This window comes from Triticum urartu, chromosome 1A, assembly GCF_056163025.1.
Source record: "Triticum urartu cultivar PI428250 chromosome 1A, HENAU_Tu73, whole genome shotgun sequence".
In the NCBI taxonomy this organism is placed as follows: Eukaryota; Viridiplantae; Streptophyta; class Magnoliopsida; order Poales; family Poaceae; genus Triticum; species Triticum urartu.
In genome coordinates this window covers 573,984,962-574,005,177 of record NC_141873.1, presented here as the reverse complement: position 1 = coordinate 574,005,177, position 20,216 = coordinate 573,984,962, and the positions used below count along the sequence as shown (strand labels likewise).

Below are 20,216 nucleotides of genomic sequence, written 5' to 3'. Positions count from 1 at the left end.
TAAAACAAACCTAATACGGGGAGTAAAATGAAACGGGGGACTACATGAAACCGGCCATCACATGTTTGATAGTTAGCATTTTATCAATACCAACTCCATCTTTGTGCACAGTTGTGACACAACACGCCTTATTTGGAAGCATATACTCAAAGAGGTAATTCTATTAAAGTAGCAGTAAACCGAGGCATCCAATCTTTGCAAGATATGTTTAGTTGTGTTGGTTAAAATTGTCGTCTTGAAGGTGCACTAGAAAAATATCAGTAAATAGCAATTGAAGTCATTAGCACAATCGGAAATACCATGTTCACCTGGGTGCTTTCCACCTCATATCTCACCTTTGGTGCAATTTTTTTTTATTGTCAGGGTGCTATCCGAAGGAACTCATAGACGACATCGTGACCAATTGCCAGGATTCCTCACGCCCTACAGAGAAGTGTTGTATTGTTGCCGTCGGCACTGTCGCTCGGCCTGCTTGTTACTGCTTGGTGAAGCAGGAGCTAGCATTTAGACTATCGCCGCTCTTAAATGGTGAAATTTATTGCTAATTGTGGAGCTAGTCCACTGCTGGATAATAGTTTGGACACTCCGTGTGGGGGTTCATCACATGATGACCAGATCATGGGTTCATCACATGGTGAGCGGACCATGGGTGATTATGGCTGTGCCGTCCTTGAGACGGCGACAATTTTAAATGGGTGCTCACTCTACAAGATCGCAGCATTCATCTTGTGGCCTCTTGTTGCTGTACTGATGATAGCAGTTGTGTTCTGGAGGCCAGTTCCACTTGCACCTGTGATCGAAGGAAAGGAAGCCCTGATCGAGGGAAAGAAGGACCTACGTTGATGAGGAGAGAGCTTGCTGCTAGTGAACAAATGGCCAGTCAGTCCTACTATTTTGGTGCTGATGTTACTAGATAATCTGGCCTATTTCTTTTTCATGTTGGACCAGACCTATTTGTTGTGATTTGCTTCGTTGACTGTTGAAGTGCAATGAACCGAACTGCAACTATTCTCCCAAATTATGCAGTAGTTTTACTTGGCTAAATCAATATTTGGCGTTCCTAGCATTGATGCCTTCTGTTTCTGCAAAATGGTTAGATTCTGTATCTGTTTTTTTGCAACTATGCGTGGATGCAAATTTGCTCCAGTTTGATTGATTGTTCAATCTTAATGGTCAGTATGAAATTATTATGTCTAATGCCGTTTGAAGGCTAACTTACAAAATGCTCTTACCTGGGGTGAAAATGGCTGGGAGCTCTGGTGTTTAGATATTAACACTTTGGAGGGTGTGTGACATTCCCATTGTCTTCTGTGGTAACAACTAAAATTGGGGCGTTATTTCACACGGTCGATCCTGCGCACCCAGGATGTTGTGGCTGGGAGAAGCGTTTGGGCGCTTGAATTCAGATTTTTAAGCTGCATGGTGAGACTTCAATTTCAACTCTGCTGACAGAATTCCCATACCTGCGCAAAGGGCACCAAAATTAGACAAAAGAATGAAAATTGCAAACGCTCTACTGATTGGCTTTCTTGGCAGCCAGAACTTGTCTTGGATCCTTGCTTATTACATCCATTTAGACATCATGGTTTTCATCTAATGAAGAGCAAACTAATTGTGATTAAATTTCTGCATGTAGAAAACAACAACGTATATAATGCTCAGTCCAAGGATGTCGATAGAACACTTTCCTCAAATATTCACAGCAGGTATCAATAACATCAATTTTTTATATGCTTTGCTCCTCCAAAAATGGAGCACAGAAATATACTGAATTAATACACATTACCTAACAACTGTAATTGTAATACCCATGCTCTCTACATACTGAAAGCTAGAAGAAATCATCTCAACTAAAATGGGTAAATTAGCTAGAGTACCCGTGCACAATGGCGTATATATTTTGCCTATCATGGTATGAACCTGCATGTGAAAGTGGGGCTTTGGAAGCCGAGGAACTTGTAGGATCCTTCAAGCGAGCTTAGCTAGAGTACTTGTCGAGGCTCTGCACTTACACTGCTCTCCATGGCGTACTCAAGTGCCATTTCATAGTCAACCTGATGATTTGACTTCGATCTAACAATCGCAATAACACCTGAAAAGCAATGAAAGACAGTGGGACATCCTCGAGAGCAGTTTTTTGGCTCCCAAACTCCAATGATACTTTCATTTCTAAAAATAAATCGAAGACGTGCAAAGAGATTTGACTAACCCAGAATATTAATCAAGTGTGGTACTTAATTTGATAGTGATTTGATAAGGAGAAGATAAGGGTTGTGCAGGACTATGTGGTTTTCTAAATGTGCACAAATCATAATCTTCTTCAGGCAAATGGCTTCAAATATTAAACTTCCATAATAGTCTAAAATAACAAATGCAAACTCCAGCAGACTATCTGTATTACCCATCATTAAAAAGGGCTCAATTAGCTTGGCAAACAGAAAAACTCTATGCTGGCCATATAGGCAACAGAGAAATTGTTCTCATGTTTGTATCTAAAATTTCTCCTTGACAGCTTGCAAACAGCCTAATTCAGGATCATGGTTCTAGTAAATGGTTAGGATAATAATAGAGCCAACATCAGAGCCCGAAATTTAGAACACTCCACTCAGAAGGGGAAAACCAAGGCATACCTAGCACCCTGAGAAATGATGGTTGGCTGCACATAAATGTCTTGGCTGGCCATTAGAGAGAACTAGAAAATACCCCGCACATTGCCACGGCATTCAGACTACTCACAATGGGAGTAACATAGATAGTAACATCACACATATCTAGATAAAATATATGATGTGGCAACCTGAAACATGGAACTATGGACATGTGCACAATGTTATCAGAATCTGCAGAATATTATGGCGGTAAAACAACAATACATTAGTTGGGGGAATTTGGACTAACCTGATACATTAGAGAATGCAAATAGGCAGTGGCGGAGCTTAGTGTGTTGCGCTGGGGGGGGGGGGGGGGGGGGCGCATGATTGGCACATGCAGGCATAAGTTTTTTTTAGAGAGGGAGCTTAGGATTTTGTGTGTTTGCCCCCTCACTAGTTCATATATTCTATTTGGCCCCCCCAAAGGACTTGGTCAAGCTCCGCCACTGCAAATAGGCACCGGCAAACACTGAGGGCTCCAGATTCATCCCATCTAGCTTCTTTTCGCTATGAGCTCCAAGAGATTGGATGACCTGCAACTGCAAGCATGTTGACTTCATATGGTGGCACTTACAAATCAAAAACTAAGCTCACATTGGAGATAAAGTGGAGAAGCCGAAAGGGATGGCTCCCCCATAGCGGTTGAGATTTAGATCGGGAGCACAGGCAGGCTAACCAGCTACAGTGGATACAATGAACATGGAGTAGCTCTGCTGATTAATGGCACGAACCGCTCGCTTCCGTTGTTCCCTGGAGAATAGAGAAGGCAGAAGGAAGTCCATAACCCGTTAGTCACTGTGCTCCAAACTTCACCGATCCTACTTGCAAACTCATCATCGAAAGAAAGCAGTACCCTGGTCGGCTTCCCTCCCCAGCTGCAAGGAACTGAGCTTGATAAAAAGGGCTACCATTGCTGCAGTAATCAGCTGAGGCGACACATCGTTAAACGCCGGTGGATACAACGCTCCTCCAAACCATCGCTGTCAAAGGAGGCCCTGCTTGGCCCTTCCGGCCGAAAATAAAGCCGGCTCTGGACTCCAGTCTCCCTAGCGACCGGTCCGGTTCTGGTGGAACCGAGAGGTTCCCAGCAGCGAGCCGACGACGCCCATACCTTGCCAGAAAAAGACGTAGAGATGGAGGGGACGACCAGGTCACCGCGGCCGCCGTCTAGACGATGCAGGGCAAACACCAGCAAAGTGAACGTAGTCCGATAGAATAACGGAGAGCCGCGGAGGCCTGCCGGATCACCAGATCGGCAGTCATGCCAAAAGAGCACCCTGACGCAGAGATCGTCATCCATCCTGCTGATGTAGACAGGGGAATATATTGGTGCTTGAGCGAGCGAAGGATCATCGTCTAAATTTTGTTGGATATAAAAAAAGTCCGTGGTTTACGGCAGGAAACTGGTGAGAGCATCTCCAATAGCTTGTCTATATGGATGTCTATACTCATTTTCCACGACGTGAGCTCAAAACAGGCGTCCAACATCTTGTCTATATGGTCGTCCAAATATACACATCCTCTAAATCGACCTCGGCAATGTCCACGCCTTGACAATGTGAAGGTGTCGTCTAAACTCAGCTGCAGTCATGATTTCTTTCTCTCCGCAGCGATGGCCCACCTGTCATGGTCCCTATATTTAGACGATCTGATGCAAAACTGGATGTGTATATGAGGGAATCTTTTTAGACCATTGTCTATATATTCATATAGACATCCAAATATACACATGCTAGTATTGGAGATGCTGTGAGGGTTAATAACGGAGCGTTATGCATTCACTTGGTTGTAGGAGTCCGTGATTTAAGGCTGGAAACAGATGATGGCTGGTAACGGAAGATAGTGCTTCGGTCTGTTCTGTACGCAACGCCATGACCGGAAAAAACACGAAAGGCCGCATCTGAACGCCGTGTCTTCTCTCCCGTTCCCCTCTCTCTCGTAGACAGGAGAAAGGGAGGAGAAAAGTTTGCCCCCGCTCTCCGCCGACGAGGCCGTGGGTTCCCGTCTCCTGCGTCCGCCGCTCCGGCCACGGGAGGAGGGGGGAACCCGGGGGCTCTGGCTCGGCTGTGTACATAGGGTAGGGCTTAGTTGGTCTTGCGCCGGCGTTTTGGAGGTGGCTTCGCCGGCGTGGAGAATAAAGATGCCCAGATCCCAGCCCCTTCTCGATGGCGTGATGCGTTGCGGGATCTGCGGGCTTTTGCTGTCCAGGCGGTGGCGCCGAGGTAGCGGCGGCGTCGCAGCCAGGGACTTTTGTTCCCCTTTCTCCGCTCCTTCTCCGGCAGAGGAAGCAGGGGGATTTGTATAGGAGCGTCGCGAGCTGGCTGCTTGTGCAGGTACTCGGACTGCGGCTGGATGGTGGCGGATCTGGTGTTTGGTCTAGTCGATCTCGACGGGGACGGCCGGATCCGGAGCTGGAGATGCACGGGGACGATCCCCGGTCGACGTTCCACAGTGGCAGAAGCTCCGTGGGCGACGGAGCGATTTTTCGACTCACAAAGCCGCTTGACGGCGATGGTGCGCCTCCGGTTCTTGGTGCGCAGGCGGCGTGTCTTCTTCCTTCTCGACGGACGCTCGGCGGAGTCGAGGAGAGGCGACGGCCATGGCTGCGGTGGGGCTTGGGGACCCAGGAGGGCCTTGTTGTATTTTTCTTTTTCTTGGGGTCTTTTATGCTTTTGTGTCTGGACAGGTGTCCTGTCTCTCGTTGTTTCGCGAGGTGTCTGTGTGTGTGCTGTTGTATTCTCTGGTTGATCTAATGCGCAGGTACTTCCTAAAAAAAGTGATAGAAATTCTTCAATATATCAAAAGTTGTTCTGTAAACATCAATCAAAGGGTGTTAACAAAATTGACATTCCAACCATAACCAGGTCAAATGTTGAGAGTCAAGAGAAGAGCACCATTAGTAGAACTGACAATAAAAATCATGAAGCTTACCGCAATTAAAAGTCAGCTGATATAACCAAAAGCTAGGGAAATGCATATAACACCTACCTTGAATGAACCAGGTCAAGATATGTATGCTAACAACCTACAACACTCTAATTCTTGAACGAATGACACCAATGAAGAGCGCCATGCTAAAGGAAAATACTCTCCAATTCAATAACACACGTGGCAGAACACGTTGAAATCGAACGGAACACTGAAGCACACGACAAGCTGCAAGAGGCAGAACGATCCCATTATGGAACAAAATGAAGAACAAGAGTACAAGCATCGAAGGTGCAGCTTCCAAAACACTGAAAACAGACATTTTTTTTTCACTGGCATTTTCAGGCATCCATAAAATGATCACAAGCCACGATAATTAATCAACTGCCCAGACAAATGGGCACAAAAGAACACTCCTCTACCTATGATTGACACCACCTCACGAAGTTGAAACGATCACATGTTGCACAAGGGCCAAGCAGCATGCCAGATCGACATTTCACATGTCCGACATCGAAAATACAGATATGAGATACCAGCAGTTATTGATTCCCAGTAAAAACATCATTGCAAAAATACCAGCAGCAATTGTACGAATCTTGAAAGAGGGCTGGCAATAACAAAGATCACAAAAAAGCAAGCTCAGGGCATACAGGTAACAACTTGGATGAACAACACAGAAATGCGACACCACAGATTATTGATTCCCAGTAAAATAGCATCGCGGAAATACCAGTGGTAATAGTAGGAACCTCAAAAGTTGAGCGACAACAAAGATCACATAAAAGTGAAGACACATAAGCGCAAGCTCAAGGATATACTGATAGCGAACTGGGATGAACAATGCCAAATACGTATGCAGTGGCGGAGCTTGAACGCGATTTGAGAGGGGGCTAAATGAGTCCTAAATAGAGTTGAGGGGCCTAATCTAGTGTATTCTATTAAAGTTTGTCCAAATATTATTAAATATTACTATGAGTTTATACAAAGAAATAAATTTGGAGGGCCATTGCCCCCTTTGGGCTTTGGCCCTCACTAAGCTCCGCCACTGTACGTATGCACATAACCTAAAATATGAAACACTAAAAGTGAGTCTACCTGAAAAATTTAGCCACTGTGAGCCCATTGTTGAACAACAGAAGCATGCCCAGTGAAACTTTGAAATCATTGATGACAAGACGAGATATTCCCCAATTATAGCGATTACCGAGAGGCATCCAGATCATATCACACACCTCTGATGATTTGCCTGAAGAACATGAACAGAGAACACAAATCCCTGCTGCATGTTATGCCCACAGCATCTCATGAGGACGCAAAAATGATCGCCTTTTCACAAGCGATGCAGCCACCAAGATCCACACCCCCACATCACAGACCAGAATCCACACGGACATCAACAATCACATCACCCCAATCATCACCGAAATTTTATAATTTATACTAGTACTATGTAACAGCGATTCAGGTTCAATTTGATCCAGAGCAGAATAGCAGGTGCAGCACAGATAATTCTAGCAAGTTCTCTGATGATGACAACTAACTACCACGGACACAACTGACTGCTTCATCTCTCGAACGAACCCTAGCGAAGCGCGATCACGCGGACGGTGGCGGGGATTGATCAGAACGGGGCGAGGAGCTGGAACAGGGAGGGCTTGGGGTCGGACTTGATGACGCCGACGGCGATGACGAGCGGGATGAAGCCGTAGTGCGCCACCACCTTGGCCGCGCCCATCGCCCACTCGCCCCACACGCGCCACTCCCGCGCCGCCGCCGACCGCCTCGCCGCCGCGTCCGCCGCCGCCGCCGCCTCCGCGCGCGACATGCCCCTCCGCCCCAGGGCCCTCCCCGGCTTCGGCTGCTTCGCGGACGCGCGGGTCGGGGGCGCCATGGGCTGGGTTGGTTCGCCCGCCTGGTGCTGGTGCTGGTGCTGGTGGTGGAGTCGCCGCCGGTGCTGGCCGCCGCGCGATGGAAGGTGGGGCGGGGTGGGGACTGGAGTAAAACCCTACCTGATATGGCCGTGCGAATGGGCCGTTGTTGGGCTGCTCACAGGGACGGGCTGCCTTCCGGGCACGTACGTGGGCTGCTGTATACTTTTTGCGCTCCTGCAAAAAGTGTTTGAAGTTACTAAAATAATGCAAAAAGTGTTTGAAGAATTTGAGTATACCCACCCAGTGTTTGATTTTTACAACATCAATCAAGTGGAGGTGATTAATTTTGGGGAGGCAGTCATAAGATGCTCGAGAAAATGGCGGAGAGAGAGGAAGAGGTTTTCATAAATAAAAAAATCACCATCATCTTGTTCCTCGCCAAGGTGTTGTATAATGGCATCCTTGACCGACCTCTTAGTATCGCTTCTCTTGATTGCAGAGGCAACCATTGCGATATTTTTGCATCTGAAATTATTGACACACTTTTAAAAAGAATATAGAATTAACGGCACAATATGTTGAAAGTTATTTAGAAAGATTATACAAACCGAGTGTATGGATCTAACAAAATTTGCAAATACTAATGCATACTAGCCCGATATGCACATTAATTGTTTCTAGAATTCATCTCAGCACGCACATTAATAGCGCGCGTGCGCGCGCGCACACACACACACATTTTGCAAATACGCCACATTAATATCTGGAGATTTCTTCTCACTATGAGGCTGGTTGTAATGGAGAGTATCATATACTAGTATCATGCATATGATACTAGTGTATGATCTACCTCCCTAATGCATAGTATTATATATTAGTATCATGTAGTACTATATTTATTGTCATGCATGATATAAAGTAGCATATCATTTATTATGATACGGTATCATGATATGATACTGCACCTTCTCTTTCTTCATTTAATGCTATGTCACCTCATCAAAATTGCCTAGTTGACATGTATGATACTAGTTACGATACTACCATTACGACCAGCCTGAGCATCAAAGAAACCAAAATGCATATATTGTTTCATGTAATTAATCTTAAAACAAGATATGGCAAGATCACATATCTCATTTATTTGTTAGAAAAAATATCATGACATACCATTGGTGGGATGTGTATAAATTGAGAGCACCGAGTGTCTAAAAGAATCACCATCATCTTCTTCCTCGACTAGGTATTGTACAATGGCATCATTAGCCAACATCTTAGTATCACTTCTCTTGATTGCAATCTTCTTTCCTACACCCATACTATGCTATCTTAAACAAGCTCCTGTAAGGGTACAACAGGGTGCTACCAATACCTCTGCCTACCACACTTACATCGTGCTCGTTGAGCCACCACCCTTTAATGCCGATGAAGACATGTACTACCATTGGTATGAGTCTTTTTTGCCCAGTTCGCGTGATGGCGACTCGGGCAAGGCACGTCTTGTGCACTCTTACACCAAGGTGTTTAGCGGCTTCGCCACAATGCTCACTGATGGGGAGCTTGATGCAGTTGCCAAGAAACCGGGGTTCGTGCGGGCATTCAAGGAGAAAACACGGTACCTCATGACCACACACACACCAAAGTTCCTTGGGTTGAGGAACGGCACCGGGTTTTGGAGGGACGCTAGCTACGGAAAGGGGGTCATTATTGGGTTGCTTGATACTGGCATCTATGCGAAGCACTCTTCATTCGGTGATCACGGCATTCCGTCACCCCCGGCAAGGTGGAAGGGTTCGTGCAAGGCGACCCGATGCAACAACAAGCTCATCGGTGCCAAGTCATTCGTTAAACACGAAGACACTAACAATGAAGATGGGCATGGCACACACACCTCATCCACGGCGGCCGGTAACTTCATCATCGATGCCTCATATCATGGCATGGCAGCGGGCACCGCATCTGGGATTGCTCCCGGTGCCCATATCGACATGTACACGGTGTGCAATATTGTGGGATGTTATGATTCCGACATATTAGCTGGCCTCGACGCAGCAATCAAGGATGGGGTGGACGTGCTCTCAATCTCCATTGGCCTCGATGTCAAGTTCGATAAGGACCCCATCACCATCGGCTTATTCAGTGCCATGTCAAAGGGTATTGTTGTGGTTTGCAGTGGTGGTAATGAAGGACCCGAACCACATTCAATTAAAAACGATGCACCATGGTTGCTCACAGTTGCTGCCGGCTCGGTGGATCGAAGTTTTGATGTTGGCGTCAATCTCGGCAAGGGCATGAGCCTTCACGGTGAAGCGCTTAACCAGGTGGCAAAGCCGATGTCAAAGATGTATCCGCTCCTCTACTCCGAGGCAGAGCGGGACTGTAACTACGTACATGGTTAACCATGTTGTCGCCCAGAAGATCGTGGTTTGTGACTCAGAGGCTCCTTGGCTTGTCGATTCCATACTGCAAGACGGCGCGGCCGGTGTAGTGCTAGTCAACAAGGCATCCGATGGATACACGGTTTCTCTTGATGATGACAACTCCGGTGTGGTGCAAATGAGCGCGCGCGACGGCGCCGTCCTCAGAGCTTACGCGGCATCGTCAAGCAGATGGGCACGCGCTGGCTTCTCGTACCACAAGACATTCCTTGGTTATCGTCCGGCCCCTGTAGTGGCATCGTTCTCTTCTCGAGGTCCAAGCAAGCATTTCCCCGGCGTGCTCAAACCGGACATATTGGCGCCGGGGCTGAACATCCTCGCTGCATGTCCATGGACGGAGTCCAAAATAGGCCCTTTCAACATATTATCCGGCACATCGATGGCAGCGCCACACATCAGTGGTGTTGCAGCGCTTATCAAGAGCTTGCATCCTCATTGGTCCCCGGCAGCCGTCAAGTCGGCCATGATGACGACTGCGTACGTTGTTAATAGCACTGGTGGCTCGGTCCTGGACGAGAAGCACGGGAAAGCGGACGCGTACGCGATGGGTGCAGGCCATGTGAATCCAACAAGAGCCGCTGACCCTGGCTTGGTGTATGACCTGGGTGTCACCGACTATGCTGGCTACATCTGCTGGCTCCTCGGTGATAGAGGCCTGACGACCATCGTGCGTAACAAGAGCTTGACCTGCGCAAAGCTACCCAAGGTCAGAGATGTTGAGCTCAACTACCCAACTATAACCGTGCCATTGAAGCCGAGTGCCTTCATGGTGAATCGGACGGTGACGAACGTCGGGCCGTCATCATCGACATACATTGCAAAGTTGGACATGCCCAAGTCACTCACAGTACGCGTCACCCCGGACAAGCTGGTGTTCTCGAAGGCCGGGGAGAAGAAGACATTCAGCGTGGAGGTGAGTGGCAAGGGCGTTCATGGACAAAAACATGTGGAGGGAAGCTTGAGTTGGGTGTCCACGCGACATGTTGTGAGGAGCGTAATCATCGCTGTTCCCAATCTTCCCGAATCTCCACCGTCTCAAGAGAGAGAGTTTTTAGGTGTGTTATGGAAATGGCTGGAAGTGAATGCTTTAAGTGTCATTCTTTTTATATACCGATAAATTATAAGTTTCTTATAAAATGTTAAATCGATCAACTTCCTGCGCATTTACATTAATACTACCATTTATAGTATATTATCATCCCGTCGTCACTTCATACATAACATGCAGGTTCGGATGTAGTAACATTTTACAAATACAATTGCAAGCCATGTGATGTCCAACTTTAGGTCACCGGATTATGTTAGAACTTAGCAGAGCCGTTTTTATCTTTGGGGAAATAGTTTGAAATTTTATCAATTGCGATGTAATAGTATAATCAGGAAACATAAAATATAGTAGTTCAGGGCAGTACAACCGGACCATACACCGGGTTCTCAACTGTCTGATGATTATGATATATATCCCGCTAATTGATAATCTCTATTTTAGTTTTGCTTTCTTCCCGTACGGGCACAGGAACCTTCCGCTGATCAAAAAGTCACATCCAATGGAACTGCGAGCTGCTGGGGTCGCCCTAAGCCAACCACAGACGTACTCGGTGAGACATATTTTTGTTGCTATATGGCACCGTAAGTAGTAAAGTGGTGTTAGGATGAAGTATAGTTCAGAGCGTATCTTTATATATCCGATCCACATCTCACATTTCTCCTAATCTCCTCGCTGCCGCCTGATCGCCGTTAGGCAAAGGCTGGCGGTGGATGACGGCGGCGGCGGGGCCTTTCCCGTCATGGCTCTAGGGCGCGGCCACGTCAGATTCTCGTGCGGATGCCCCGGTCTTCCCTCGCGCGTTTGGTCCCCACCACAGTCCACAACGGCGAATTGATCTGGCGGGGGTGGTTCGACCCGGTACGCGGCTCGGTGCTCCTTCAACCGCGGCCAGTAACCTTCCTCGTGGCGGGTGGCGGCGTTGGTGACGTGTCGCGATGGGCTGGGATGGCATCTCCCCCATCCCTGCATATGGAGGTCTTGGCTATGGAGGTGTTGTTGCGTCATGTTTGTCTGGGCCGGGTCCGTCCTAATCTGACCCGTCGGTGGCTGCCGGCGGCGAGGATGCGGAGGCGCGACTACCGTTGAAAACTGAGCCGACCTTGGTCATGGCAGACGATGGCATCGTCTTTGCGTTGGTACCCTGATGAAGGCATCATCTTGCAGTTCTCGTCTCCTCGCTCGGGCTACTCTAGGGGAAACCCAAGATCTGGAGTTTCTGGATCCGACGATGGCGGCGCGCAACGTCGTTCTTCCTCCCGGGGCATCGTCTTGGAGTAAGCGCTTGTGGGGTCAGAAGGTGGAGTGGTGTGGCATTTACCGCAGCAACAATGGCGGGTCTCGGCGGCGTGGCGCGGCGAGGTCTCGACGTCAGATGCGCGATGATGGACGTGCGCAAGGAGGTGGTGTTGTCTGACACCGTAGCGGCGTCGACAGCAGTACGGCCCCGCAAGATGAATGTGTTGGTCGCTCCTGAAGATGGGGCCGCGGAAGATGGTGGCGGCAGATCCAGAGCGTGCGCATGCGGTGCGTGCTGCTGGTCGGCAAGATTGGGAGGTACTCTTGGCCCGATGCGGGGCAGCTGCGTGAGACCACCAGATTAGATAGTGCATGTTTATGCTGTTCGAACATGAATATTGAAATCATCAATTTTAACTTTTTAAGGTAGCATGCCATCCGTGCGGAAGCATTAGGGATTGACCCCCTAATGACGAGATGGCGCACCTATGATGTTGACCTGGGTCGGTGGACAGGACGATGGAGCGCCAGGGGAGATAGAATCGTGACCGTGAAGCAAAATTGGTGATGGTGAGATTGAAAAGAATCGACAGCAATGCCCAGGTCCGGCGATGGTCTCCTACCATACTACAGATAAAAAAGTGTTTGACTTTTTGAAAAGAATTGAAATGTCTATATTTAGAATGGGTGTGGCTAGGTCTCAGTAGACTGAGACTTGGATCTCAGTCAAGCGCATAACATGTAAGAGAAAAAAAATCTAAAAATATTGCATGATCTTAAATAAGATCTCACAGATATAATATCGACTGAGGCTTATTGAAGTCCCAGTTGACCGGGACTTAGCAAGGCTGATTTAGAATAGTACTCTCATATGGCGCACGCCCATAACGTTGCAGCATTCCGTGCACCGCACCGCACCGCCCAGCCCACGGTACGAGAACTCTTTTCTTTGGCACGAAGGAATCGGTGCAGAAGGCGTGCGCGCACGACTGAAAGACGTAGATAAGATATGATCGAGCGGATCACGGGACAGACACCGATGGAGCATAGAGCGCCGCCCACCACCACGTACGTACATACTACTCCGGCTTCCATCCATCGACCCTGGCTAGACCTACGTACTCCTACGAACTACTCCGGTGCCACGCCGGACGCACGTCGTCGCCTCCGCCGGCCTCCGTGCACGTCGCGCTCGTCTTATCGCGGCGGCCGCACATATGTACAGCCGCACGCCTCAGTTCATACGCACCGACGGTCCTACCTCATTATGAGCACGTGCCACCAATGAGGCCACCGACGACTCCACTGGTGGCTTCACCTCCACGCACACATATGTACTCCCTCTGCTTTAAAATAGTTGAGCCAACTTTGTTCTAAAATTAGTACCTACTTGACGGCCAGCGGTGTGGTCGTGTGCGCATTTGTCATGGGCGGGCGTGCGTGCGTGCGTCCGGAGACTTGGACCGCTGACAGAGAGGGGGCAGCGGGCCGGCTGGAATCGATGGCCATGCGTAGCGTGGCACACACGGCTCGATCGCAATGGTGCTAACCAAAGCATGAAATGTTCAAAAAAAACCGAAACATTTGGAAACTTTTTTTGTTGTTGAGGAAACTAGTTTTTTTTGCGGCAATCTTTTTTTTGTTGTTGAAAAAATACAGGACCATCCCGGACTAGTCCTTGGAGGTGTATTTTTATAGAAGAAAATCTCTAAGCACTCAGGTCACCTCCGGACTCGAATTCGGGTGGGCTTGCTCGCACCGAGCGAGCCAAGCCAACAGGATGACACCCCACTCTCTTTTTTGTTGTTGAGGAAACTAGATTTTGCCTTTGCGACAAGTTCGAGTTTGATATGATATAGAGATAAATGCACTAGTGGTGTTTTAGCTTGCCACGCATGTTCACTTTGAGGAGTACTCGGAGCCAAGTTTTGCACCAGTTTTTTCTTTTGATATTCCGCAACCAAGAGAAACTCTAACTGATCCACTAAAACTTAAAAACTTAAGAGTAGTATACGAGCCGAGTATCCTTTAAAGAAAGTACTTTTGCTTCTCTAAAAAATAGCTGTTTCTAACTGATTTGGCCTATACATTTCGTCAAACACTTACTATGCACCGAGCAGCGACCACACCGGTAACAACAGAGAACACGTCGGACATGCCTGTCGCAGTGGGTCACGTGTGCTGTCACCGCCATTGGTGTTGTCGATCACCGTCGGGGCGACCACCCACACAAACGCCGCGCCCGTTCTGATGACCCACACGTTGCCCGTCCCGGCAACAAATTACACGCCCGCCCACCGTTACCTCCCCTACATCATCATTGTCACGCCGCTTGATGTCCTCCTCGTCCATGCCGCTCCATGCGATATGTGATTCCTTGGATGCCCCAAGGCAAGAAGCATGATGGCGACGATTGGCGTCGGCGGATAATGCCTATACAGCAACAACAACAAGGGCCGTAGTTGCGGCCAAGAAGTAGCAAGAGGCCGCTCTGCATTGCTACTACTACAAGCCCACCTTGGCCGCCAGCCACCCTACTCCAGAGAAGATGGCGAGGAAAAAGAAGCCGACGACCGCCACTGCATTAGGCCGGCATCCCCGACATGCGGTTCTCCAGCTTGCTCAACTTCATCTTTGCTAGAAAGCGGCCTTTGGCTCCGCGGACGACCCTGACGGATCAAGAGCCCATGTGTTCCACAGTGTCGTCGCACGCGCGGTCCTGCCTGTCCAAGACATCGCACCATCTGGGTCGTGGCGCAAGTCAGAGTCGAAGTACTCGGACCGTGAATTCCGATGGCGGAGGTGGAAGATAAACTGCTCCGGCCGTGGACCGCCCACTCGTCGCCCAAACACAAAAGGTTGCCGCCAAGGTCGCCAGTGATGTTGCCACCGAGGCCCAAAGCAACCTGGGGGCTTCACGCGCGTCGCCAGGCGGCCACGAGGGGGCCTTCACACGAAAAAAAATCTTACTTCAGCTAGACACGGTTGAGTACATTTACTCCTTGGTGAGGCTATGGAGTAAATTTTTTCCTCCTCTCTAACCTTTATAAGGGATCGGTTAGGTTTCGGTTAGAGAACAAAAAGTAAAATTTTACTCTTCTAAATCTTTTTAGAGAATTGGTTCGAGTTACTCCAAGAGCAGCAAAGTGAAACACAACAAGTTCAAGCACCGCCGATGCATTTACGCCTATATCATATACATATAAGATCCTCGAAGAAAAAACAAATGGCCAACCAACCCCAACGCGGCAACGCCTACCAACCCCATCAACGTGTACGCACAGGGAGTGTACTCGTGTACAGCCCGGAAAGCATTCACATTTCGCATGGAAAATGAATAAAACGCGCAGCTGGAGACGCGTGTACACATGATAATATCTCGAGGCAGGATGGGGATCGATCATCCTCCCTCCCTATGCTCATCAACGGTTAGGCTAATTCAAGCACGTACTACCAGCTACGAGAAGTATACTTTAATACCACGCGCGTGCAAGCACACAAGTTTCGTCCCAAAGGTGAAGGTCATAGTCGTATCTTGCTTGCTTGCACCTCCCCAAAGGGGCAAAGACGGCTACTGCGCCTCAGTTCAACGCCCGCCGGCCTTTCCCTTCGTCTCCCATTCAACGCTTGGCCTCCATCTCACCAGCTCCCAAACCTCGCGTGCACCACTCCATGTCCGGATCAGCAGCAGCAGGCGGAGAAGACCACGGCGCCGGTCAGCTCTACGGCAACCATCGGCATGCCGCCGACGGCGGCGACGTACTGGGGAACAACGTCTTCTTCCAGAGTCATTCGGCGTGTGCCGGTGGGGACGATGGTGGTGTCATCCCGTCGACCTACTCCAGCATCACCGACTACCTGCAGGGGCTCCTCGACCCCGCGGAGCTCGCCAGGCACCTGGACGCGCCTCCGTACTTCCCGGCGCCGGGAGATGTGATCGGCGAGGCAGCGACTCCAGTCACGCCCAACTCGTCGACGTCCGGCGAGGCGACGGGGGCCGAGTCCCACGGGTGCAAGAGAGGCAGTCCATCGCCGGAGGAGGGGGACGAGGATGGATCGGCCGATCATGGCAGCTGCAGGTACGTGAGCCATTTTATCAGGATGGATTCGATCTCGATGCATCCGTGTGCTAATTAAATCCAGCTCGATGTTGCTGGATTTCTTGTCCGTCGATCGACCATTAATCATATGCGTGCATATGCTTTGTCGATTAGAGGGAACAAGTGTAGGTCCATCCACTGGTAGTATGTGTTCTTCCCATCAACGCAAAAACAAAAAAGTATGTGTTCTTCCCAGATCGATATCGGTCTACAAGACTACAACTCTCCATTGATACTCTCCGCCGCTCTAAACCAAGGTTTTGGCTACCAAGTACCAAGTTGCACTTTTTATCTGGTGGGTCACCGAGAAACTCGGATACCACGGTTACCGCAAAATTCTAAGTAAATTTCAAGCGATTTTTTTTTTGATGAATTTTGAATCCGAACAAATTTCGTCCATTTTTTTGCATGGGAAGTTGATTTCTTGTAGGGTACTGGGAAACGCGAATACCGGGTGGTACCCAAAACCCTGCTCTGAACGTGAAGATCATGCTGCACATGGCATCATCGCGTGAGGTGAGATGTGAACAATGGGATTTAGGGTTCGCCATCCGTCAACTTCCCACCTACCTGCCATTCCAAACAAACAAAACTTATCCTATCAGTTCCCTGGGTAGCAAAGGAAGAACCGGCCGCTCAATGCATATCAACTTGCAATGATTGAGCAACACGGCATTTGATAGCTATATCCAGGCAACCCTCTTGTTTAGTTCCATGTTGTTCTTTTTTTTGGCTAAAGTTGTTAGCTCTTCTTAAGTGAGACTCTGAATAATGGTGGACGATCGATGGGTGTTGCTGTCGCTGATTGTTATCACCTAGCTTATGATTTTCCTCGCACTATCTTTGATCATCATAACAGAGAAGGAAAATTTGTAGTGCATGAGCTAGCTCAGATGGAGAGCTCCTGCTTGTGCTTGGATGGCGGATGAGCATCCAGTTCTTGTCCTTTTTTTTTTTTGCAACTGGGCATCCCGTTTTCATTAATTGCTTAACCGAAATACAAAGTTCGCCAGAGACTTGCAAGCAAGACAAGGATGAGGGAAATAGAGGGAAGCGAGTTGATGCATTACAAGGAAACCCGCCACGAGTGCCCAATATCGAAACACTCGTTACGGGACAAAAACCAGGCAACAGAAAGTACTATAACAAAACGCCCAATCGCGAAAAGTTAAATCAGAAGCAGATGACATTATCCAAGTCTTTTTTTGTGCGGGTGACATTATCCAAGTCTTGACATGAAGATCAACGCTAACCAAGGGATCACATAACCCACACCCAAAATAGTGCGACAGGGAGAAAGGAAAGATCAACCACCAGCGATGTGTCCCACACCCAGTTCAGCAGCTGCTGGCTTCATATGCCGAGCGAGCATCCCAACCTCGTTCAGCAGCACTCGAACACCTCCTCATGAAAGAACAAACTATGAAATAGCCTCCATAGGAGATTGCACAACTCCAGCTCTTGTCCCCCGCTTGCTTAATGATGCAATAATTAATACTTTTTTTGCGAGGATGCAATAATCATTACTGACCAATAAAAAGAGAGGATTTTATGTCAGAAATGAAGTCCTACTTTGTTCTTAGTCAGTTATATCCTAGTGATTAGTTACCAAACAAAATCATCTACTCATGTACACATGATTAAGAATCACCAAGGACGTTCCTCATTGTGCTGATCCACTGACTGATCCAGGAGCGAGAAGAAGAAGATGAAGGAGGGGAAGAGGGAGAAGAAGCCGCGTGGGTCCCGTGTGGCATTCGCAACCAAGAGTGCGGTCGACCACCTCGACGACGGCTATCGCTGGCGCAAGTACGGCCAGAAGGCAGTCAAGAACAGCTCCTTCCCAAGGTACAACCATGGACATGCACATCTTTTCTTATTTCTCGCACACATTCCTCGTTTGGTATATATTGCAGTAACCGTCAAGATCATATACTTGTACTTTTCGTTGTGCAAGCATCTTTTTAAGTTTGAGCAACACGGTCTTGTCTGGAATGATTACCTACGTGAATTCTACAGGGAAGATTGCACAGCGCGCAAAATCAACCGCAACATGTGTAACATCTGCCCGGTGCGTTCATCAAATATCGTGTTCACCGATCTAAAAAAACACGATATATACTCCTTCTGTTTCATGATATAAGAGCGTTCTTGACACTTATGAAACGGAGGGAATAAGTAGTAGCAGTTAAGCAATCTAGGTAGCATCAGACTGAACAAATATGTATATGTTGCATCCTGCACGGTCAGACAGCTATATATATACCGGACAGGACAATTTACTGATAGTAGCAATGCATGTGCGCAGGAGCTACTACCGGTGCACGGCGGCGCAGTGCGGGGTGAAGAAGCTGGTGGAGCGGTCACAGCAGGACCCGTCCACGGTCGTCACCACTTACGAGGGTCGCCACGCGCACCCGAGCCCCATCGCCACCCACCGTGGCTCGCGCATGCTAATGGCCACTGGTGTCGACACTGTCTACTCACTCGACGTGCTCCAGCATCAACATCATGGATTTTTCCCGGCCGGTACCGACGTCTATGGGCGCATGTACGCACTGCCCAGTACCGACGCCTCGGTGGTGGCACACCGGTCGTCCGAGTACGGTGGCATGCAGGTGCATGCCGGTGTTCTTCCCGATGCCGTGATGAGTTATGAGCATGTTCATCGTTAACTCGGTCACTCTGTTTATGTACATAGTACTGTATGTCTGTAGCTTCGGTTTGGCCTTAATTAGCGAGGCATGCATGGAGCTAGCCAATGGGCACACACGTTCTTTTTCAAACTGACAGGTACAAATTTTTGTTGTTCTGAATTTGTTTTGGATGTTGGAATCAAATTATTTATAGTTTTTCTAAATTCTTTATAACTAGCTTTTCCTGGTACATCAAAGCCCATTTCTATACGGCAAGGATTATACATTGTGCAATTCAGATATGTCACGGGGAATTTGTAACACTAGTCGATACTCTGCATGTTGCAGCGGGATATTTTTCTTAGAAATCTTTTGAAGGAGTATAACACTAGTTCAGCCATAAGTTGGAGGCTACGTTAGGAACCTCAAACCCAACAGACACGTGGGACTCAGTTTGACACTTAACCTGTCACGTACAATTAGATGTAATAAGATCGAGGTCAACTCTGATAGTGTGGAGATTGTTGCTGCCCTAATCGATGGTTGCTCTTCTTAAGTAGTTTCTGCTATCTTTGATGACTATTATTTTCTGTTGCTTGACTTTACTCATGTCATCTATAATCAGTGTAATTGAGAAAGAAATCAAGTAGCTCATGAACTGTCTAGGAGAGCTAGATTTTCTCCTCCAAATATCTATGGATACCACCCAGGATGTGGTTATTCCTCTTATTGTAAGCAATGCTACTATCCTTATGAGACGCAATCATAGTGCACAACAGATATTTAACTCCCAAATGAACTCAATAAATAGAGCTATGCTTCCCGGCAAATGCGCCAGAAAATAGTCTTGATGCCCCACAAGTATAGGGGATCGCAACCGTCTTCGAGGGTAGTATTTCATCCAAATTTATTGATTCGACATAAGGAAAGCCAAAGAATATTTATGAGCCTGAACAGTTGAGTTGTTAATTCAACCGCACCTGGAAAGTTATTTCTCTATAACAAAGTGTTTAGTAGCACTGTAGTATGATACTTTGATAGTAGCAGTAATAGTAGCAATAGTAACGGTAGCAGTGACAATACCAGTTTTGTAGTAATTGTAACAACACCAGCAATAGTACTAACTTAGCAAAGACAATATGAGCAAAGCATGGGCATTGGATCAGCGATGGATATTTATATGGATGCTATTCATCATGCAACAGTCACAACCTAGAGCGATACACAATAGCTCCAATTTATCGATTCAATGTAGACATGTATTCCGTATATGTAGTTTAGGGTTTGTGCTTAGTGAGTACTAGG

The 20,216-nt window shown here is 48.0% G+C and overlaps 1 protein-coding gene, 2 long non-coding RNA genes and 2 pseudogenes across 3 annotated transcripts; 2 read left to right on the top strand and 3 right to left on the bottom strand.

Annotated features, from left to right (window-relative positions):
• Nucleotides 1–531: 531 nt before the first annotated feature.
• Nucleotides 532–2,950, bottom strand: LOC147992921 (uncharacterized). The gene is made up of 4 exons (XR_015615423.1): nucleotides 2,899–2,950; nucleotides 2,631–2,810; nucleotides 1,921–2,092; nucleotides 532–1,463 (listed from the first exon to the last, which is right to left on the bottom strand). It is a non-coding gene; the product is annotated as an uncharacterized LOC147992921 (long non-coding RNA).
• Nucleotides 2,951–2,979: 29 nt separating this feature from the next.
• LOC147992920 (uncharacterized) lies at nucleotides 2,980–4,643 on the bottom strand. Its single transcript, XR_015609886.1, has 3 exons — nucleotides 3,505–4,643; nucleotides 3,328–3,401; nucleotides 2,980–3,190 (listed from the first exon to the last, which is right to left on the bottom strand). It is a non-coding gene; the product is annotated as an uncharacterized LOC147992920 (long non-coding RNA).
• Nucleotides 4,644–6,987: 2,344 nt separating this feature from the next.
• LOC125539899 (mitochondrial import receptor subunit TOM7-1 pseudogene) lies at nucleotides 6,988–7,583 on the bottom strand (annotated as a pseudogene).
• Nucleotides 7,584–8,697: 1,114 nt separating this feature from the next.
• On the top strand, nucleotides 8,698–11,008 carry LOC125533201 (subtilisin-like protease pseudogene; annotated as a pseudogene).
• Nucleotides 11,009–15,652: 4,644 nt separating this feature from the next.
• On the top strand, nucleotides 15,653–19,145 carry LOC125539914 (WRKY transcription factor 71-like). The gene is made up of 3 exons (XM_048703449.2): nucleotides 15,653–16,254; nucleotides 17,968–18,123; nucleotides 18,584–19,145. Exons 1-3 carry the CDS (start codon nucleotides 15,848–15,850, stop codon nucleotides 18,948–18,950), a joined length of 930 nt encoding a protein of 309 aa, XP_048559406.1. The 5' UTR covers nucleotides 15,653–15,847; the 3' UTR covers nucleotides 18,951–19,145.
• Nucleotides 19,146–20,216: the final 1,071 nt, after the last annotated feature.